Source organism: Lycium barbarum, chromosome 3 (genome assembly GCF_019175385.1).
Source record: "Lycium barbarum isolate Lr01 chromosome 3, ASM1917538v2, whole genome shotgun sequence".
NCBI classification, from domain to species: domain Eukaryota; kingdom Viridiplantae; phylum Streptophyta; class Magnoliopsida; order Solanales; family Solanaceae; genus Lycium; species Lycium barbarum.
In genome coordinates, this window is record NC_083339.1 from 29,068,536 (window position 1) to 29,093,051 (window position 24,516).

The 24,516-nt window shown below is 35.4% G+C and overlaps 1 protein-coding gene across 1 annotated transcript; it reads left to right on the forward strand.

Moving 5' to 3' along the window:
* The first annotated feature begins 20,152 nt into the window (after positions 1 to 20,152).
* On the forward strand, positions 20,153 to 21,640 carry LOC132630897 (uncharacterized). Its single transcript, XM_060346480.1, has 2 exons — positions 20,153 to 20,655; positions 21,336 to 21,640. The coding sequence occupies exons 1-2, from the start codon at positions 20,224 to 20,226 to the stop codon at positions 21,408 to 21,410; spliced, it is 507 nt and encodes a 168-aa protein (XP_060202463.1). The 5' UTR covers positions 20,153 to 20,223; the 3' UTR covers positions 21,411 to 21,640.
* Positions 21,641 to 24,516: the final 2,876 nt, after the last annotated feature.

Genomic DNA, 24,516 nt, shown 5'->3' on the forward strand with positions numbered 1-24,516 from the left:
GCCGGTATTCTATCAAGTTTTGTTTTAGTTCCATAGATGTGATCGAGCTCCTCGAGTTGAGCCCTTAGGTGAAAGCCTGAACGGTCCAATCATCAGTAACTGGAGGTAAGTCCATGCGCTCCATTTGAAATCGAGCCACAAACTCGTGAAGGGACTCATCATCTCGTTGCTTAACGCTGAATAAGTTCGATTTTTGAATTTCGACCTTGATGGCCACGGCATGGGCCTTAACTAAAGCATCAGCGAGCATGGTAAATGAATCAATCGAGTGCTCAGGCAAGTTATGATACCAAATCATAGCCCCCTTCGACAGAGTTTCCCCGAATTTCTTAAGTAGCACTGATTCCCTTTCGTCATCGGTGAGGTCATTGCCCTTAATAGCGCACGTATATGCAGTCACATGCTCATTTGGGTCCGTTGTCCCATTGTACTACAGGATATCGGGCATGCGAAATCTCTTGGGGATTTTCATCGGTGCCGCACTTGGCGGAAACGACATTTGAACAAAAATTTTCAAATTCGGTCCCTTCAACACTGGCAGAGCCCCCGGGATCTGATCGACCCTCGAATTGTAGTTCTCCACCTTTTTATCATTTGCCTCCATCTTCTTTTCACCGGATTCGACCCGTTTGGTCAGTTCTTCGAGCATTCTTATCAATTCGGTACTTTGTCCGGGGTGGTTCTCGTTACCCCGTGAGGCATGTCTTTCCTCCGCATCCTGGGTCTGTTCTGATGGGGCAACATCGGGTGCCTGACCCCGATTTTGCAATTGCACTATGATCTCTTGTTGGGCCTGCAACTAAGCCATGGCCATGTCTAACTGGTTTTGGAGCTATTGCAGCATGACCCCGTTATTCTCACCGGCCGGTACATTGCCCACCGATGATCTGACTTGAACAGGATTAACGGGGGGCGCGTTGTTGTTTGGTACGTCCTCGTCGTCATGCTCATGATGGCTTGGTTCCATTTGGAAGTTGACCGAATGGGAATCTGACATTTCCGGTATACATGAAATCAAACCCTAAAGAACAAGTGTAAAATATCGAGTGCGACCAGAATGTTGTATTGAACCGCCACTACAATCTAAGGCCCCACGGTGGGCGCCAAACTGTTTAACCTTAAAACGAAGAACAATTAAATTTGTACGTGACGCCAAAGATATGTGGCTAAATTCAATTCAAGATTAAATAGCGAGATATGTCAATAACATGAACAGAGAAGCAGATCTAACCAATTGTTAAATACGTATGGCCTCGGGTATAGAAAGCGAGGTCGATACCCTTTTGTTACAAGCTCTCACGAGGTATAATAAAAATGAACTTAAGAACAGATGGGAACTGGTTTAATAAGATTCTTATGATTGTTGATGTAAACTATTTCTCTCCTTGCTATTGCCAACCTCCTTCATGAATGATAACCTCCTCTTTATATAATAAAGGAGTTTCAACCCTAGTACAATTCTAAATAAAGCAAGTAAATCTGGTGACAGTTGTATTGCCGAGATCGACGCCAAAATATCCGGTTGAGGACGGATATTTCGGTCTCCCGCTGATGGCAGTCAATTGCCTTTCCTTCATCGCCTCATCCCGGCCCGAACTCGAAGCCTCATTCCCGGTGAGATGGTCATACCGTGACCGAACATATCCATAATAACGGGAAATCGAGCGTGCACGTATCATCGATTTTACCCGTATACAGTGTTATATATATATATATAATTAAAAAGGCAAGGGAAGAGATGTGTAGAGACATAACTTGGATGGAGAGCAATTTTATTTCACATGAATTTGATGTACAGAATGAATTGACTTAATTATTCATTTATAGAAGAAAATAAGCTACTTGCGAGCTGATTCAGGAAATAAACTTATTTGTGAAATCTAGATTGATTTGATCTACGGTCATTTTCTAGCAATTGGTATTCCTTATTGATGGCACCAGACAAGCCTTTTTCAAATTTGGGAGCCATTTGGACATGATTTGAAATTATGATTTGAAACCATAATTGGACATGCAATTTTGATTTCTTAAGTTGTATTTTTTCTTATAGGCATAAAAACCTCACAAGTTGTGAAAACTATCAAAACTTTCCCAATCTTATACAATCTTACCAAATGAGCGAGTCATAGTTCATAACAAAATTAATACGCTACTAGAAGGCCTTTCTAAAAAATACAATATGAATTGATGAAACTTTAATTCAATAAAAAGGAAATTTTAACATGAATAGTAGTGTAACTATCCTTTAATGTAATCCTCCCACATGGTACGAACATAAATAACGGTTGGTAGAAGTTAATGAGGTTGGTAAATGGTTGGTGGGACTAATTGTTAAAAATATCTACCAACTTATGGGTCTTTTTTACAAATTATAAACTTATGGGTCAAGTGTTACATTTAAAAATTTTGAAATCATGATTTGAAATCTCAAATCATGCCTCTTTGGATGATTTGGGATTTCATCTCATGAGATGATTTGGGATTTCATCTCATGAACTGAAATCATGAGATGAAATTTCATGTCCAAACGTTGATTTCATCTCATGACCTGAAATCATGACATGAAATCGCATGTCCAAACGCCTACAAAGACAGAGACTCTCTATCCCTTTCTTTATATGTTTTAGGGATAAGGTGTAACGACCCGTTTGGTCATTTAGGCATTTTATCCTTTTACCCCTATTGACCCTTCCCCTAGCTTCATTAGAATCTTGGTTGATTTTTGAGGAAATTAGAAGTGCTAAGTTGAATATGTGAGACCTTTGACCAATCGTTGACTTTTGGGTAAACGGATCTTTTTGTGATTTTCGCCGGTTCCATTAGGTCCGGAGGGTTGTCTATAACTTAGTAGGATGATTGGTTCGGTTCCTATGGCACTCGGGGAGTATTTGGTCCTTTGTTGGAACTTATTTTGGGTTTTTGGGGGTGACCGAGTCAAGATGACCTCTGTTGGGATTTCTGAAGGCACGGGTGAGTTTGTAGCGTGTTTTTACATTGGCATGCGTATTTGCTTTGTATCGGGGAGGTCTCGGATGGATGTCGGGTGTTGGGTTGAGCTTGGTGAAAACCATGATTTTGTGGTTTACTGGTGTGCCGCTGATGCAGAGGTTTGGCCGCATCTGCAGGCCCACTTCTGCAAAGCCTGTTCCGCATATGCGAAATTATGCTGAGTCGGGTAATTTCGCACCTATGAGGTTTCTTCCGCATGCGTGGTGTCGCTTCCTTGGGTAAGTTTCTTTTACTCTCCTTGTGTTTTATTTATAGTTTAAGTACAGAAATATTGTTAATATTACGGATATAGTTGGGGAAGATTGGGTTATAAACCCTAGTGACGATTTTATGAGTTTTGTTAATCTAAATGAGTTTTGTTAGGAAATCTTCTTGCATGGGATCATTGGGGTATTAGTTGCAAAGCTTGAATTTTTTTTTTATGTAAGAATTTGATTATGGGAAATTAGGGTTTTCTCTAAAATTGGGGATCTTGGATTAATGACGAAATTGATGCTAAATTGGGACTAATTTGTTATGATAATTAGGGTTTTGACTTCCTAAGCTTTGATAAATCGTTTTCCAACGTGAAATTCCTATTTTTGCCCTTGTGGGCCCAGGTTTCCTTTTAAAGGTTGTTTTTCGATTTGAATAATTTTATGACAATATGGGTATATTAGTCTTAGATTCTAATGTAGAATAATAGATTGTTAGACTTCAATCATTCGGAAGCTATTCAGAGGGGAAAGGGTTTGGCTTGAGGTTCGTGGCACCTGTTCGGCCTTCGAGGTAGGTTACGACTTACCTTCTTAGACTTTGATTAGTGAATCGCACGTGTGATGTAGTTATTGACAGGGAAAGCATGATAGGCCTTAGGACATGGTTGTGGTGTTAAATCCACTAAGTTGGTATGATTTATGATTATGTGGGCTTGTCGCCGTTCGTTATGCACATATTGACATATAGTGTACTTGACTACGTGTTTGTGGTGATGCGGGATGCGTTGGTTCTATTTGTTGTATCGGGATTGATTTAATGATGCGTTTCCATGGTAGTCTTGATAATTCATGCAAGGATTGAATTGGCTTATTGTGTTTGTGAATTCCGTAGAATACTTATTGGCAATGTTACATGTGATACTTCATTTTTGCATTCATACATGATGAAAGAGTTATGGAAATGGATTCACAATTGAAAGAGTTGTGGAAACGATTTGAAATGGAAAGAAAGAGAAACATGAAAGTAACATGTGATTCTTGCCATGATCCGAGATTTATACCGGATATGTTGATAAGCCACGGCCTGTAGTCGGTCTAGGGTGGCTAGTACATGAACTTGCGGGTCCCTCATGGGTCATGACTATTGAAGCGACAAATGCTTATAGCATGTGTGTACAGATTTGAGGTATTGGCCATTGCATTGCACAACATTGCATCTCATTTGCATTGCATCTCATATTATCGCATCATATATTATCTTATCGGATACTTGTTGGTGTTGTACTTGTGTTATGATCCATTGATGGGGTATTTCTTAGAACTTGACAGACTTGTGAAATAGAAGCTTAACCTAGGCTATGACTTGATGATTTTGGGATATTCTGTGCCCGTTGATTGTTGTTGACTGTCTTGTCTGTTTACTTGTCAATTTCTGTATTTCATATGCGTTAATTAATCTTAGTCGGCCTATGATGCTTACCAGTACTAGTGTTGTACTGAGACTACTCTTGCTACACTCCTTGTGGAGTGTAAAGTGTTCCAGGTTGATGTTTGAGGTCTCGCATTGTTCGAGGCTATTACCGGAGACTTGGGTGTGCTGCTACCTGGATCTACAGCCCTGAGACTTTGCTTATGCAATTGTCTACTTCTATTTTATAGACAGTTTTATTCCAGTATTAAGATGTATTTCATATTTTCACTTGTAATCCATTTAGAAGCTCTTGTACAAGTTAAGACCAGGTTTTGGGAATCTTAAGCTCTAAGTTATACTTCCGCATTTGTTTATATTAGTTCAACTATTATTTAGTGTTTTCAATAAACTTAATTTCCACACTTGGTGTTCTTAAAATGAGTAAATGATTTGGGAATGGTTCGCGTACCGGGAGAGATAGTGTAGGTGCCACCACGACCCGCGATTTTGGTCGTGACAAGTTGATATCAAAGTCCTAGGTTACCGGTCTCACGAGTACAAAAGCAATGTCTAGTAGAGTCTCGTGGAATGGTACGTAGATGTTCGTACCTATCCTCGAAAGGCTATAGGACATTTAGGAAACTTCCATTCTTTCATTTCTTTCGTGCTACTTCATTCCAATTGGTATCTAGTCAATTCAAATTGGTATCTGAACTTTCTAGTCCTATTCTCTCACTGATAGTGGGAGCACGTTCTTGAATTCGTTAATGAGAGATTTGATATGATGTGGTGCGGTATGGTACGGGATGTGTTATTCTGATACGGGCTCGTGGCCAAGTCCAGCTTTCAGCCATGATTGCGATTCTGTAGTTCGATATGGGAAGATGGAGTGATAATACAAAGGACTGCATGATCTTCATCTCTTCATCGGTGAGTTGCTCAGAAATCGAGGGAGTAAAATCATGGTTTCACAAGAATGAATTGCCCGAGGTGTGATTGGTATGGGGAAGTTTCAGTATCGTCAAGTTTAGTATGGTAGGTGTATGGTACAAATGTATCAATGACAAGTCAGCAATTTAGTAACGCAAGAGTATTGATGTCAACATCAGGAAACAAGTGTAACTTGGGGAGGATCATCAGATTTGACAAAAGTATAGTGACCGTGTTATGATTATGAAAGGAAGTTGAGGATAAGGACAAGAAAGGCATCTTTAGTGGTAAAGTGTGAGGAAGTAAGATTTCTTAGGCGATATTGGTAAGAGTACTTCTTATGCTCTGGGATGGAAATTAAGGGAAGAGAATTTAGATAGAACAATTGGTATCTGACGTGCTCGTCATGATAATGTTGCAAGATGTACGAGGTCGGACGTTGTATACGGTTATGAAAAGTTAAATCGGGCTTCCACATGACAGGATCGTAGTGGTAGAGTAAGAACTAGTGGTTTATGGGTTTCTTCAGGGAAATGGCTATCGATTCTAGATTAGAAGGCAAGGTTACTTAAGATGAGTGGGAACTTAAGGTATTGGGTAGATGTGGTCCTTCAGCAACGAGTGTGTTCGTCGGGTCGTTCGATGTTTCGAGGTTAGTGATAAAAAGGGGTCGTTTGAATCAACAGATTGATGATTTGAGAGACATGTTGTTGTTATATAATGTAGAGTGAACGTAAAGGGTTGATGGATGAGTGGTATGTTCGTTTATCTCGTAGGTTAATGGGGGCCCCAGTAGTTGACTAATAGAAATACTCTAGTGATGGGCTAGTGTGCAGTTTTAGTACTCAAGAATGTTATCGGATGTTGCATCTAATCTTGAACAAGGGTTGTGGGCATTATATCTGTTGTGTAAGTTTCGACTAGTCCCTGCTACTACTGGTGTTATGACTCTGTGGAGTTGATGGAATGAGAGGGATAATTGTATGATTTGATTAGAGGTGTTCTGGTTCGGTAATCAAGGATCGCCCTACGGGTTATGAATTAGGTCAGTGGTGGTTTGGGACATTACATCGACAATGATTGATTCTTGTTGGGATAATCAGGGTTGGTCGGTAATTTCTAGTGGGAAGACTTCTTGAATAATGGTTTACGTGATGCGCCGGATTTAGAGTGGTTCTCAGTTTGAAGTTCGAGTGAGGCAAAGGAAACTATCTATTGTTGAGTGTGCGGCATGATACTATCTCCAGGATTGACTCGGCTATTTTGCAGGACTGATGACTTTGCGGTATACCTTTGAGTGGGTTTGAGTGATGGTCGGTCGGTGGCAGTGAATGTGATCTGAATAAAATAGAGCAATTGCAGAAGTAAGATAAAGGTATAGTTGATCGAGAATCGACATGAATAAGGTACATCTTTGGGGTTACCTGGATCAGATATCGATTGTGGTGTTATTGTCTTGCATCTTTCAGATGATGTATGATTGTTAAGTACGCTTAAAAAAGGAAGTCTACAGAAATGAACTAAGTGTTATGACGAAGTTCCATGATCAGCGACTGGCGAGAAGCAAATTTCAAGTGATCGATGTTACGGTTCGCATTTTTGCGGGCGGGGTTAGCGCTCGAAAAAGCTACTTCGAACTCATTGGTGCTTTTTCAGACTTTGTTTTAAAAGAGTGGATTGTGGTGTTGTTGTCTTGCATCTTTCAGATGATGTATGATTGTTAAGTACACTTAAAAAAGGAAGTCTACAGAAATCGACTAAGTGTTATGACGAAGTTCCATGATCAGCGACTGCGAAAAGCAAATTTCAGGTGACCGATGTTACGGTTCGCATTTTTATGGGCGGGGTTAGCGCTCGAAAAAGCCACTTCGAACTCGTTGGTGCTCTTTCAGACTTTGTTTTAAAAGAGTTGCCACCTAATTTTTAGGAAATTAGGAAAACCAATTTCGAAGGATTTATTCATATACCGTAAAAAAAACCTTCGTGATCCAAAGTTCTAGGTAAGGGTTCTGGTGATCCCCTAGGAAAGGTGTTAGGCACCCTAGTATCAAGGATCCGTACTATACGGTTGACCTTCGAATTCCAATGTATGAGTATTTGCATGAATTGTTTATTTGGTGTTTATTCCCGCATTTATAAAATCTGCCATTTGCATATCATTTTGAAAAGAATTGAATATATCCCCTTTATATATGGGGTATTTAGATTCAGATTTATAATATCTGAAGACACATAATTTCCTTTTATATATATAAGGATACTATATCAAAATCGTTTTGATTTATAAGTTAAGTATAATTTGGTTCATGCTTAGTTTCATACTTGGATCGGGTCAGTCCGTTTAATACATTTAGAACGCCCTACTCTAAACCCTTGTATTTACAAATTCTTATGAACTCAATTTTATGACACGATTTTTCCTTGTTATTTATGTGTATAAAACGAACTTAGCCCTAAAATCCATAACCTTTTAAAGGATGCATTTTTGATTTTGGGCTTTGGCTCAAATCTCTTTTCATAGTTTGTACTTCTTTTCTAAAAAAAACTGGGCTTCACATGCATTATTTTCAGGAACAATGTTAACCAATATCTCGATTTCTCGTTTGTTGGGCTCGGCCCAAAAAATATTTATCTTTTTGGGTTTAAAACTTAATTTGTTCTCAAAAGGATATGCCTTTCGGTTTGAAATTTTTTAATCTGATCTTGTTTGAAAAAAGGTCAAAGTTCTTGAAATCTTGCTTTCCTATTTATTTGTATTAAACTTGTATTTAGAGAAAACAGTTATCCATTTTTAGACTTGGAGAATTTATTTATACTAAGCGGGTTTTGAAAATTCATTTTGGGGACGTAAAGTCGACTAAACGTCATAAGTACCGTTGTCCTAAGACGGCTAGTGCAAACCGCAAGCTCCAATATATATTTGAGTTTTACAAGTTTTTTACAAATACAAAACACAACAAGATTACACATAAAAAGAAGACATAAATAAATATATAAATAAATAAATAAATAAATAAGAAGAAGGGGAAGGCTAGGGGCGTACCAAGCCCTAGTTGGCTATTTTTACCCATGGCTGGGCCTTCTATGCATTTAATAATATTAGCTTCCATCTTCGTCTTCATCGGACTCGATAGTTTTTAGAAAGAATTTGCCTATTGGGCCTTGGCCCAACAGGTTGGCTGGACTTGGCCCGAATGGCCATACAGTGGAGAAGGAAAAATAAGAAGGACCCGGTTAGTTTTCATTTTACTGAACTTATCACGTATACAAATATATATAATGTATACATACACAATTTAAATAAAAACAGCACATGCACACGTATATATGCCACTGGGCTTTAATGACCCAATATCAAACATAAAGGAAAGCACCCGAACCCTTTTAGTTTCCTACTTATTATATTGGGCTAAGCCCATCAATTTTCAAACAAAGATCCAGTTGGAGAGTTAAAGCGCTTAATGAGATCCCCTCTTAACTTCACTAAGGTGTATACTCTATCTATCTTTAGCATATTCTCACACAGTAAACTAAAGACATACACTTAGGGTTTGTATATCAAATGTGCATCAAGTGTACATCAAGTGTATACCTTCCTCTTTTAAGGATCTAAGGTATATTTTTTGTGTATCGCGCCTTAACACTTGTTTTAGAGCTCACATTTTAACTAATTGACCAGGTCTTTACCCCCTTTACTTATATCAAAATGATTCCTACCTTGTACAAAGGCCACACTTAGATATAGACTAGTTAAACAAACACCTAAAACCATATAAGTTATACAGTCAGACATTGGCATTTACACTCAGATTCTAGCATGTTCACATAATAGGAGGGAAGGCAGATTCAATTTAGACACGCAGACTGTTTCATAATTCTTAATTGTGCAAGAACGGAAAGAATATGTATTTCACACAATATGCCAAACACAGCATGGGGAGGCTATAGGAAACAACTATCTTGTTGATCAAGAGTGAAATACACTGGCACAAGGCTCATGGGACAAGCAAGCACACACTATGGTATACAAAGAAAGCAACTGCAAGTTGGGCAAATAGGTACAGCACAAGAAAGCAAGTTTTAGGCAGGTCTAGATACATAAGGATGGTACAGAAATGGATCTTCATACTTCAGTCAAGATTTAACAAGGTGAAAATACTATGTGGAGAGATACGCAGGCCTTATACATGATATAACTCAGAGGAGATAGAAATAATACATAAATCATCTATATCTCTTTGGTGAAGTCTTTGAAAGAGGGAAAATTCCCTCAATATTCAGGTTTCATGCTGCTTTTAAGTTCTTCCTTTTGTGTCTAGTTTAGTCATATATATGCACCTAGATTCATCACTTGGTTTCAATAAGTTATTCATTAGTGTGTGTCTGATTCTGATCTAGGTTCCTTGGTTCTGACAATAAAGTCCATATGATTCTAAGGTATTTATACAGTCAGCATGCACCCCATGGGCTTATAGAAGTGCCATGGTGCCTTTATGTGGAGGAAAGGTATTGTGAACCAAGCAATGCCTGGTTGTCCCTTAATCCTCTCCCGAGACACCTTTTAAAAAAAGGCTTTTCTAGGCCATGTGATTTTTAACTTACTTTTAATCCCTTCTAATCATAAGGAACATTGTCGCTTAAACTATTCACAGCCAAGTGTCTTAACAAGTTCAAATGCATGTACACATAAGCAGACAGGATCATTTAGGTTACGACAAGAACCATTTCTCACCACTAAGGCCTAATAAAATTTATACAGAGTCATAGCATAGGTCAAATTGTCATTAGCAAGTTCCTTAAGTCATTTTAACTCCACAGAACCATCTCAAGCTGGTCTAAACACTCAGCAGGTCATGTCATACTATAAACTATATCTGACCAAGTCATAGAAAATGTATATGAGACAGTCAGCCAAGTAGTGATAACTAATCATCTGGACAATGTATTAAAACTCAGACCCAAACCCAAATAATTCAAGAGGAAGACAATAGGTAGATCTCCACTTTGAATCTTGAACCAGTTTTTATTCCAGATAGAATTATGTAGGAATCTCATGATTTAAAATATAGATTCAGATTCGCAACTTGATTCACTCCTCTTACAAATTCTTAGGTATGGGACAATCACATATGTTGATTAGGACCAATGTCAACTCTCACCTTAAGGCATTCCAGATCTTTAAACATGATTCAAAGATATTTCAGGCAAATAAGTAACCAAATGGCCCTGGATTAACCCTAATTCTTAATAGTGGTCTTCTAAACACTTAACCTGGTCAATCTTTTAAGTCTTTGGCACAACTAGATTCACAAAAAAAAAAAAAAAAAAAAAAAAAAAAAAGACAAAGACTCAGCTGGTAGTAAAACAGGTCCCCAAAATACAATGTGCAGGTGTAAAGACAACAGGATATTTATTCCACAAATAGGCTATATGGTAAGCATTTTATATTTCTACTTAAGTTCTAAGGGCCTAGCCTCTTTTAAAAGACTTATTCAAATCACTTACTGACTTGCTTTTTAGGCAGGGTTCTTCCCACTAATATACACAAGACTCAAGCTGACTTAGGTGGTTTCATTCTCCCTCCCTTTACCAAGTCCCACTTTAATACTGAAGCAAATCAGTCTTGTAAAGCAGTGTCAACCTAACTATTATTAACAAACTAATGATTCATTGTTAGTCCACGCCCTTCCCTCTAACAGCCTTCCAATTAGCTTAAATCCCTTTTAAACTTACTCCTATTATGGTTATGCCCTTGATTAATGTCCATCACTTAATAATAGCTAATTTACTAAGGCTAGGTCCATTCAATACCCATCAATTCAGACTTAAGTATTATTTACCCCCTTGAACTTATTTTTTCATATTATTTACCCTCTTCACTAATTATCTTATAGGGAAAACAAGTAAAAACGCAGCATACGCTTATTCCATATACTTAAAAAGTGGTTCTTAATATATTTTGGACCCTGCACGTTTTGATGATAGACAAGACGACTATACTCAATGAACCTGGTTCATTTTGTTACGTGTTCCATTCTAGAGTTCAGATGGGAAAAACTCTTTAAATAAAGAGATCTCAAGATACAGACATAGCGGGTAAGATCTAGGAATCTTGGAAGAATTATCTAGGATAAACTTTGGACTCTCATCAGGCATATCACAAGAGATGCGATGGCAAAGAAGTTGCCTTCATCTCAAACACCATCTCTCCTCAAGGTCCTTATCTAAGAAAGTGTTTGTGACCAACACGTTTGCTACTCACAAGCTGCTATATAAATATAAATGCAAGTCTTCTACTGAAGACGGTTATGCACTTACATAGAGAGAAAAACATAAGTCAAGCAAATAAGTGGGAGTATATTTGAGAGACTTCTGATTGGCTACTGATATTCTTTCTGATACGAAGGACCACATTGAAGACCCTATTTCATAGTCTTGTGCTTTACAGTTTTCAAGTCTAGTTGTTTTGTATTAGAAATGTTATCGAGCTTTCCTAGAAGCATTGTTTTAGGCAAAAACATTTGTCAAATGCATCTCCAAGTCGAGGGAAACTTGTAGTGGATTCAACAGTCTAAGTAAATTGTTGTATGAGGGATTAAAGTTAGTTCCTAGGTTGAAATTCTTGAGATTTGAATTTGTTGAGACTCATAGATTTAGTGAGGTTTGAAACAAATCCTACAGAGGTGTAGTCGTGGTTTTCACCCTTGTGAGTCGGGTGCTTTCCACGTAAAAATACTGTGTTTTTACTTTACTACTCCCTCTGTTTCAATTTATGTGAACCTATTTCCTTTTTAGTCCGTGCCAAAATGAATGACCTCTTTCTTAATTTGGAAACAAATTCACTTTATGGAATGATTTACAGTCACACAAATATTCAAGACTTATTTTAAACCACAAGTTTCAAAAGTCTTCACTCTTTCTTAAATGTCGTGCCCAGTCAAATGGGTTCACATAAATTGAAACGGAGGGAGTATTTTTTATTATTCCGCAAGCTAATTGGAGGAACGAATAAAGTAACCTGGTCCATCACATAGGCAAAAATTAGGCATAAACCAATTCAGCCTCTCTTGTGTTATTTGGTCGTGCAAAATATCAATTGGTAGCAGAGAGGTTATTTTCAAGAGGCTAACACTTTAAGAAAATATCAAAATGAATGTTGCACCACCAATTCGACCCAATGGAGGTCAATTAACCCACAACCCTCCATCGTTTAGTGGAAAGTACTATGCCCGGTGGAAAGCTCACATGGAGGACTATCTACAAGCTAATGACTATGAGTTATGGGATAGGTCGCTGATGGACAAAATATCCTATGAAAAAGGATGCTGATGGAAATGATGTAAAGAAGGCAAAGAGTGATTTTGATGAGAATGACTATAAGATGCCTGGGAAAAATGTTGAGGCCAAAAACTTCCTTATCTTTTCATATTATTTACATCCTTGACTAATTACCTAGTAAAGAAAATAAGTAAAAATGTCGCATGCACTTATGCTACACTTTAAAAAGGGTCTTAATGTCTTTTTTCATTTGATTCTTTCAAACTCAAACGACTAGACTCTTATCCTCTGTCAAGCCCTTAGTTCTCCTTCTTTCACTATCACGATCTCCATTTTTTTTCTAATCTGAATAACTTGATGAGGGTTTGGTCATTTTGGTTTGAAAGAATCAAATGAAAAAAAGATATTAAAATCCTTTTTTCAGTTTAGAATAAGCATGTATTTGCAGATGATACATTTTAATATATTTTATTTACTAGCTAGGTAATTAGTGAACGGGATAAATAATGCGAAAAAATAAATCCAATGGGGTAAATAATACGAAAAAATAAGTTCGACTCCCGCATAATTTAGATGTGTAGCTGCAATTTCGCCATATTTTATGGGTATTTCTATATCTTATCCCTTTGTTTTATATTCTAAATTCTTATCTTTAAAATTAATTAATATTTTCAAGCTAGAAGAGTTTACTGGCTTTCACATGAACAAGAGATACCTTTTAATTAACCATCTTGCATTTGCTGATAATATAATTTTCTTTTCTAGTGGTTACAAGAAATCTTTACGCTTGTCTCGTCACCAAGGTCTTATTTCAGGATAGCTTGTTAACAAAAGTAAATCTTGTGTTGTCCTTGCTCCAATTCAACTACAAAAGCAATATCCAGAATTGAGAGGATAACTAGAATGGAGCATAGAGATCTTCCCTTTAAATATTTTGGGTGCCTCTTATTGATAGGCTAGGATCATGAATTTTTAGCCTTATTTCACATCTTTGTTAATTAAACTTTAATTGTACTTGAGCTATAATGTAGTATTTTACACTCATTATGTGTGTTTTCTTGTATAGGACTTATTCCCGAGTAAACGAGCATTTTTGGAGCTTAAATGGAGATTTTAGGACTTTGAACTCTGAGTAGAAGTCCAACAAATAAATAGGGAAGAGTTCGGGATTCGAGGACCGATTATGCATGCTAAAGAGTGAAGAAAATAGTCAAAAAAATGAAGCTGCAGAATAATTGGCCTACCGCCTTCGGGTTATTTTATTTTTCAATTTTTTTAAGGGTATTTAGGTCCGACCACTTTTGGGGTATTCATAACGTGTTTTTGAATGGACTTTTGATTTTTGACAGCTACATCTTAGGAGACGGCTTAGAGTTTGAGGGAAGACTTTGCTACTTTCTACGATCGATTCAATACAAAAGTTTGGATCGAAAGTTGGTTGTAATGACTTCTAGTTTACTTTCTTCTACTATACTTTTGCTATTATGGAGTAGTTTCTCTTAGGGTTTTAACGGACATGGTGTCTTGAGACTTATATATGGATTAACTTCGTTCTTGTTGGAATTCTCATTTGGAGTTTTGAACGTTATGCATATGTTTTACTTCTGTTTGTTAATCGAAAGAGAACTACTTTATTGAATATTTATGCTAGTATATTGTTGTTGAAGTGAAATTCTTTTGAGTAATCATAAGAGCTTCTTTGAATTGTTCTTGAATCAAGATAGGAAGATATTCGAGAGAAGTTTTCCTTTTATTAAATCCATTCGATAATTCTAGCATATGTTCTTGAGTTTTAAATTAGTCTATTTTGAAAGATATTTAGTTCATTCGAAAGAAGAGTTTAGATATTACATGTAGACTAATCATTCGTTGAAATCGAAAGAATCACTGAACCTTCGGAAAAAAATCTTGAATGCTTATTAATCCTAAATATTTCTTTTGCACCAGTCTTGTCATTCGCCCTTAACTCTCCTATTGATAGTAATCCTTGATCAATTTCTAAGTTTTCATTATTATTTTAATTCAATAGTAAATTTATTACTCGTGGTTTACACCATAAAAACTCTAAAGATTTACTTTCCGGAATAATACTGAGCAAAACCTTATTTGACTTATTAATAACAATAATTTTTGTGGAGATGATCTTAAATTATAATGTGTTTTGCGCTTGTCACCTGTGCACGTAGACTGGAATGTGGGGGCATGGCTTGTATGCTACATAGCCTGGGGCTGTCAACCTTGATTTGATTGAGGGCAAGTGAAGTTGTAGAGTGGGCCATCTAGATTAGGTGATGGACCGTTCTTCTAATTATGTCAGGGGATCATGTGTCCGGGGCATGCTCAGGGCCTGTATAATTTTTACCACTACATAGGCCATCAAAGCATTTATGATGAATAAATTAAAGAGAAAAAGATATGTTTTAATTCTTGAATTTGGCACGAAAATTCACTTTAGCAACTAAACTTAAGTTGTATTTATTTACGCCCCTTAACAATTTATGTTTCAATTATTTTTCACCCTAAAAAAATAATATCACTCTCACAATGGGAGGTGTATTACACTCGCGTCACGTCAATGCCACATCATTGCCACGTCGTTGCCACATCATTGCCATGTCAAAATTACCAACACTTCATTTTTTTTTTCTTTTATTATTTTTCCTCTTTCTCTTTCTTCTTTTTTCTCCTCATCCTCACCCTACTTTTAACAACCACTACGCCGCTGCTACCGCCGCCGCTGCTGCCGCCACCGCTGCTGGAAAAAAAATCATTATTATTATCAATCCAAAAAAAAATTACCACCACCATCTTTAACCCACATCCACAACTACCACCATCATCTCCCCTAACAAATTTCATCCAACTCCTTCTCAAATTAGTCCCACTTACACTTAAATTCGTCCAAATTGGTTGTTATTGTTAGCCATTATTAGCATTATTATTAGCAAACTCATTTCTTCCATAACCATTATTCTATAACTTTATTTTTGAAAGAAAATCAAAATCAAAATCAAGAACCACCATCTTTAACCCACATCCACAACCACCACCATCATCTCCCCCAACAAATTTCATCAAACTCCTTCTCAAATTAGTCCCACTTATACTTAAATTCGTCCAAATTGGTTGTTTTGGTTGTTATTGTTGGCCATTATTAGTATTATTATTAGCAAACTCATTTCTTCCATAACTTTATTTTTGAAAGAAAACAAATTTGGACGAAAATCAAATCAAAATCAAGAAACCAAAAAATGGTGAAAATGAAAAGAAAAGAATGATGAGAATATAGAGAGAAAGAAAGAGGGATTGTGAAGAAGAAGAAGGAAGGTGGTGGGGGCGGGGCTGTGACGGGGGGGGGGGGGGGGCTGTGAAGAAGAAGAAGAAGCAACTTTATTTTATTTTTTAATTTATAATATATATATATATATATGAGCGGGTCCACTTTTTTTGTTTTTCACTCTCTTAATTATTATTTTTTTATTTTTTTGCCACGTCAGCATTTAGGGTGGAAAATAATTGAAACGTAAGTTGTTAAGGGGGGTAAATAAATACAACTTAAATTTAGTTGCTAAAGTGAGTTTTCGTGCCAAATTCAGGGGTTAAAAAATGTCTTTTCTCTAAATTAAATATGCGTTCAAGTTTAAGATTATAGTTCATGATCAAGCTTAAAAGTCCATATATTTATTTTTGTATAGAAGAAACATAGAAATCATAGAGATTGTACTATTCACAATATTTTAAATAAAATACTATATTTATTATAATATTATCCAATCTGGATATTTTCTCATGAGTGAAATTTATTATTTATAATAACATAAATAGGGGGATTTAATGCTTCTAATTGTCGGAGTCATGTTCTTGGGGTTATAAGATTGATTCTATAAATTTTTGGAGGTTACACATTTGAGTGTCATTTGGACATCCACTAATATTAACTAGGGATATTGATACCTATATAGAACCTCCAATCGATATCGATATTTGCTTAGCTAAAGATTATATTTAACAACTGAAGCTCAAAAAGCTTATCATTGTATAGCCGTATCAAGCGAAATCAATTAGATAGGAGATTCAAAAGATTCTTCTCCTAATTTCACTCTTGAAATATATTTCCCTTCCAAAAATTAACATAGCCCTTTTCATCTCAAATTAGAGAAACCAAAAGCAAAAATTAAGAGTAAAAAGCATATTTGAACATTAGTTTCTTCTTGGGTGAGAGTGGGTAGGGTAGGAATTGGTTGGAAACACCAGCACAGATACAAAATTAAAGAATATTACAAATGATTTGGACTTTTTTCAAGTAATATGTCAAACCTATCCTTTGCAATGTGTGTATATCACATTGTGCATAGTGTATATCTAAGTATATCATACAAGATTGTAATGGTCCTTATCCATATATCGTGTTGTATGTTCTGTATATCAGTGTATACATCACACAAGTTTTCATGAATTTTCACAAATATACATGATATACATGAGATGAAGGATATACAGTGTTAATATAAACTGATATACATGTGATACAATGGGGATACACAAATGGATTCTTCTTCAACCTCGAGTTTTCAATTTGAAATAGGATTTAAATCCTCTCCAAATACCTCCAATATTGATTTCAAGCTCTCTAAGATATTTTCAACATAACTCAATATCACCTAAATGAGACAAATCGCAAACACGCAGATCGAAAAAATTGAACAAACCTTCCATCCAACAAAACTTGACATCACCTAAATTAAGATGATCTTTAATGGTGGTTTCGGATCCTTATCTTCAAAAAGTCGATGGAGAACCCAAAAAATGAGCAAATATTCCATCCAACAACGAAGTTGATGAAGAACCTGAAAAATAATGGAAAACTTGCACTGTAATACGAAATCGATGAAGAACTAATAAAGATTTCTCAGCCAAAATAAGGAAATACAGAGTTATGGAAGAAAATATTGAAAATTTTGGCTGAAACTGCTATGAAAAAGAGGGAGGGTAGTAAATACTTTTTATTATTTTTGGTGCCAATTCTTTTAGATAAATTTAAATTTAGACTATCGAGTTACCAAAAAATAAAATCTTTTATGTCAAATATTGAACATACTTGTCATATAGTGCCAATTTGTCTATTATTTATGGGAAAACTACGTATATATACATGTTAAAGAGAAATATTTACGAAACGTGACGATAGTTTTCCTTATTTACACAACATTACGATATTTTACAAAATATGAGAGATTTTCATATATTTTTCGTTTTTTAATTTTATTTTCAAAAAATAATTTTTTTAAGAATAATTTTATTTTTAAAAATAATTTTTTTTATTTTTTTTTTTAAATTAAAAAAAAACAATTTTATATTTTTTTAAAAGTTTACTTTTAAGTTTTTTTTTTTTGTTGCTAAAAGGCTTAAAAAATTACCTCAAATTTTTGTGTATGAAAGCTGTATGAGCAATGTATAAAATGTGTATGTGTAAGCGAAATTTTTAATATAGTTTTTCATACACAAAATGTGAATGAAATTCTAAGTCTTGAGCGAGATATACACATTTCATATCATTCTCATACATAAATTTTTGAGCGTAATGTTTAAGCCTTGATCAAGATATACAAATTTCATACGTTTTTCATACACAAAATTTGAGCGAATTTTTTAAGCCTTGAGCAAGATATACACATTTCATACACAAAAATTTAAACGATTATCTTAAGTCTTGAATGCTGTATCAAAATTGTATACAATGTTGTTGTAGTTGTATTAGTTATAGAGAAATCTAACATGAACTTTATACACGAAAATGTGAGCGAAATTCTAAGCCTTGAGTGAGATATAAATTTCATACCGTTTTCATACATACAATTTTGAGGTGATTTTTTAAGCCTTGAACGAGATATATATATTTCATACAATTTTCATACACTAAATTTTGAGCGAACTTTTTAAGCCTTGAGCAAGATATACACATTTCATATAACTTTTATACATAAATTTTTGAGCGAAAAAATAAAAAATATATATATTTTTTTTTTAAAAAGTATGTTTGTTATAGGGTTTGTAATGTTATCTTTTGTACATAGAAAACTATCATCAAGTTTCGTAATATTTTTCCTTAATACGTATATATACGTAATTTACCTATAATTTATTATAGCAATATTGCACTTTTTCATGGGAAAATTCCTAATATCCTGGTCACATGGTTGAGAAGGTATTGGGCCTTGACACCCTCGAAAAGCCCTCTCCACGCACCAATATTTGGGCAATTTGCACGACTGTCCTTTTTTAGGGGTGATCTTTAATTTTTGTCCCTCAAATTGCTGGTCTTTAATTTAGGTCCTTCACCTAAAATATCGAGAGGTTCTGGGTTCGAATCTCAACTTAGTCATAAAAATAAAATAAAAATTCGCAAGGCAAGGCTTCGCAAAAAGTCTGTCTTATGTGGCAGACTTTGCCTTAAGGCATAACTAAAAGTCTGTCTTATAAGGCTAAGTCTGTCATATCCGAAAGACTTTTCGTTATGCATTAAGGCAACGTCTACCACATAAAGCACACTTTAGTTATGCCTTAATGCAAACTCTGCCGCATAAGGCAGACTTTTTGCAAAGTCATATCTTGCGATTTTTTTTTTTTTACTATGCGGGAATTTGAACTCAGAACCTCGAAATATTTTCTGCCACCTTTTTAAGCGAACGGAAAAAATCCGCCCAAAAAATTGCCAATATTAGATCCGAAATAGGGGAATAGAATGGGTCATTTGCAGTACTTTTGTCCCTGTTTTGCATTGATCTTTAATTTTTGTTTCTCAATGCACACAATCTTTGTGGGAGACATAGATTTATATTTTTGTATGTAATATTTCATAAATTATGTCTCACACCGTTAAAGAATTTATGCCTAATTAGGTAGAGTGGGGGATCAGAACTCTCATCAAGGAGACCAAAATATAAAAAAATTAAGAGAATTCAACATCTACAATATATATATAAAATAATTTTATTCTTATATATATAATGTAATTTTTTTTACGAAGATTCAGATGAATCCTTCGCTCCTAACTAAACATATGTTCGATTGCAATTAAAAACCACCCCATTTGAAGGCAAAATTACAAGGCAGCCCATTTGAAAGGCAAACCGTGCAATTTCTTCCAATAGAATAATTGAGAAAACTGAAGTGGCTCTAGAATTGTCCCACTCAATATAAAAGCCTAACACGTATGATGCAACGTGTTAATTCTCCATGCCCCACGTAACTTCTCATGCCAACACGAACCTTCTTTGGGCAAATGTCATCAAATCCCTTTACTCCTCATCACCCTTCCTTATTTATTTTCCCCATCCAACAAAAATTCATCCATACCAATCTAAAACAAGAACTTAGAAATTTCACAAAGGGCAAAAAATGGCAAATGCAAGTGATGAGTTCAGGCTAGTGTCACCAAACATAAATCATGAAGGAAAATTACCAAGAAAATACACAGATGAAGGTCAAGGTGCTCAAAAGAAAATGTCACCACCATTAGAATGGTACAATTTACCAGAAGGGACTAAGAGTTTGTCACTAGTGGTACAAGATATTGATGCACCTGACCCAGATGGACCTATTGTACCATGGGTTATTTGGGTTGTGACAAATATTCCACCAACTTTAAAGGGTTTGCCTGAAGGATTTTCTGGTAAAGGAGAGGAATTAGGTGGAGATTATGCTCGTATTAAAGAAGGGAATAATGACGAAAAAGTCCCTGGATGGCATGGACCTACAATGCCAAGTCATGGTCATAGATTTGAGTTTAGGCTTTTTGCTTTGGATGATGAGCTTAATCTTGGAAACACGGTATATCCTACAATTTGTAATACTTTAATACTTCATCTCTTTTTTAATCTGTTGTTTATGGTTTTGGGCACATCCATTATAAAATTATGCGACGGCACTCATTATAGGGTAGCTTAATTTTTTTATATGAGTATTAATTAATGATAAAGGGTGAAATTGCAAAAAATGATAATTACAGTCTTGGTTTAATTTCTCAAGAGAAAAATATGTTGGGACCAATTTTTTATAGCTAAAGTGAGAAGAAAAAGAGAGCAGAGGACCAGGAGAGTTCTTCTGAATTGGGAAGTAGGACAAATTCCTACAAATAGGATGAAGTATCACTCTTTTTTATGACCCATAACCAGATATCTTTACATCGTACAATTATATGAAAATCTTTCTGAAAATGTTAGGATCGGATGTCTTGTGAAGCCACCAATTTTCCCCTTATTCAACTACTTGTGAACGCAGTATCCTCTGTATTATGTCAGATTAATTTGATCTAGTGAAACGACATGCTCCATTTTTGAGTCAATTCCTCGTATGGTCACCCAATTAAGGAAGTAAATTATCTAGTAAAGTCACTTATCTTTTTTTTTTCTGTCATTCAAGTTTATATATTAAATATTTAAGAACCTCAAGTGGTTGACTCGCACACCTACGGACAAATAACGTAATGTGGTTTCTTGGATGATTGGCAGGTGACAAAGGATAAGCTACTGGAAGCTGTTGAAGGTCATGTTCTTGGAGAGGCTGTTTTAATTGCCATATCTTGAATGTATATATAGCAGTTGCTATTTTCCAGATGATATTTTCATGCCGTTTTATGGCATGAACTTGAACTAGCTAGTGTAATAAACAGGATAATTAACCAGTGACAAGAGTTGTTCCTGCGTCTTTTTTTATTTTTACTCGTAAATTGTGTTTTAATAATGTCGTCTCATAATTCCGAGAATTTGTATACTGCTGTTTGAATGTGTGAGATATGTTTTGGTTGTGTTGTTTCCATTGTTGAGAATTTGTTGGGCACAATTGGTTGTTCACTAACTTGAATTTTATTATTTATTTGCGAGGTAAGAATCAGTTTCAATTTTACACTTCTTATGCTATTTCTTGCATTCACACTTTTAGCAGCTTCTATTGTTGCTCTTTCGTATTTCTCACTTGATCATTCACTAACTGCTTGCTTCAACAACGTTCTTTACTTAGAGATTCACTCGTGGTGTGCACACTTTCTTGTCCTGATTATATGTACACTCCTTAATTGTGTACGCACCTTCTATATGAGTATGCATACGAGGCTTGAAGGAAAGATTTATAATAAGAATATTTGCTAAATATTTTTAGTTATCTTTTGCTAGAATCACTGCAGAATTTTTATTGTAAATTTCCACTCTTAATTCTCTACAATTCTTTGGACATTCAAGATTGTTCATTCAAATATTGTAGATATCAGTTAAGTTAGTGGTGGATTTTTAATATTGCCTGTTAATTGAATTTTTCTTTCATCCATTGTGAGCGATTCTTGAGATCCTCCAAACATCATGATGTAAGCCTATTGCGGATTCTCTCTTCGATTACTACTTGAAGTTTCTTCAAAGGTATAGCCTCTTTAAAGCTTGAGCAGCTCAATTAACGCTGCATCCATATTTTATACTCGCTCCGTTCATTTTACACACTTCTTAAGAAATAATACTTGAAGTGCGTATTTTTTCATGATACCTACCTTTATTAGTTGATGTATAATTGCATTGGATTGAAAAATAATTTGGAATGAGTAATTAATGTTAAGAATAAAAATAAGAAAATAATTTTTTTTCTTGATAAGCGAAAGTAAATAAGTAAAAGTGAACGGAGGGAGTACTTAGGGTCTGTACGGCTATGAGAATTTTTCGCCTTTTCCTGAAAATCTTCTCTCTGTTTCAGAATCAGACATAGAAGTTCAAATACAATTTGAAGTTGTATGTAAAATTTGAAATCCTGAAAATCTTCTCTCTATTTGAGAATCAGACAAAGAAATTCAAATACAATTTGAAGTTGTACTTAAAATTTGAAAAACATCTAAAATCATATACTATTTTTTTCTTTACTTTTTTCATTTTCAGTACATTTAAACAATTAAATATTCATTGCAAAAAATATAATCAAACACAACTCCATGTTCAACTTCAAAATTTCAAATAAAATGAAAAATATTTGGTTTTCATGCCAAACGCTTACTTAGTGTTTGGATGTTGTGTAGACCTCTTTAACTGCAGTTGTGGTGTTTCTTTTGGATTTTTTCTTGCAACACTTCTGAAGTTTCACATATGTGCTTGCCATGAACTTATATTTTTCTTTTGGGGAGATACTTTTGGTGTGATTTGCTAGTGCTCAAGTAAGCAAGCAGCGTGAAACTTCACATATGTGCTTGCCATGAACTTATATTTTTCTTTTGGGGAGATACTTTTGGTGTGATTTGCTAGTGCTCAAGTAAGCAAGCAGCGTGACGTGTGAGAGCATTATGACCTTTTCAATTTAAGCATTTCATCATTCTCGTAATAGGAATGAGTGCACCGTAAGACTAAACAAGTTGTTCCTGATAACGTTCAAATTCACTCCTCAAAGAGAAAGTATATACAATCGTATGTAATATAATTTACTCAACTATGAGTCGGGGTTGATCCCACAGGGAACAATATACTAGGCGATTTAAACAAGTAAGGAATTATCACTTTCTACGCTAAGTCAAACACTTAATAATATTTTGATTTTAAGAAAATTATAACTAATGCAAAAATGTAAACTAACCTAGAAAGCAAGTAAAATGATCAATGGCCACAAGCATTGATACAAGGAACTCTCAAGTAACGATCCAATATATTTTATGATATTACAACTAAGAGCAGGTTTATGTTAATAGATAATGATTTCTAAAATCTCATTCAAAGTCTTCCAACCAAATCAATGAATTTCACTCTAAGCTTTTCCAAGCCTTAGAGTGTGATATTAAGCACAATCAATTTAACCTCAAGTAACAATCCTCTTCCGAGCTCAAGTTATTAGATGGGTTTAATGACCCAAATTCTTGTTAATTAATCTTTCTCAACCTAGATTTCCTCTTCCGAGCTCAATCAAAGTAAATGGGCGAATCTTAGGGTTAGCTAATCCCTTAAGAAACATTAAAGAACAAGATTAATTAAAACAACAAAGACCCACTTCAATAGCAATAAAAATCATTCAATACATAAGCATAACAAGAGATTTAATCCAACACTTGATAATGAATAATATCATAAACAAGATTCAAGTGAATGAAGAAAATACTACACCCTTAAATATTCAATAAAAAACAAGGAATTGAAGAAAGGTTTAAGAAATATCTCATTAAGGTGCTCCAATCTTCTCCTCCAACGGTGTAGATGAAACCCTAGCTCTCCAAGCTTGAAAATATGGCCAAAGATAATGTTTTACAAACCCTAAAAGAGTATTTATAACATTCCAAAACGGGAACAAATTGTGGACAAAAATGCCCTGCGTGCAGCACATGCTGTAGCAAGTGCTACTCGCAGGTGTCGCATGCACAACACGCTGCAGCAAGTGCTGCTCGCATGCACAACATGTTGCAGCAAGTGCTACTCGCAGATGCTGCATACACAACATGCTGCAGCAAGTGCTGCTAGCATGTGCTGCCAGAAAGTGCTACTTGTTCTATTTTTGTTCCGTTTTGCTCCGTTATGCTCTCCGGGCATCTTATCCTACAAAACGACATAAATACACAAAAGTAACAACAAAAGTTCTTGAAGAGTCACAAAAGCTTAAGGAATTAGCATCGAATATCCTGTAATTTCGCGGCACATCACCTCCTTGACAGCGACGACATATGTCTTTGTTGTTAAGTTT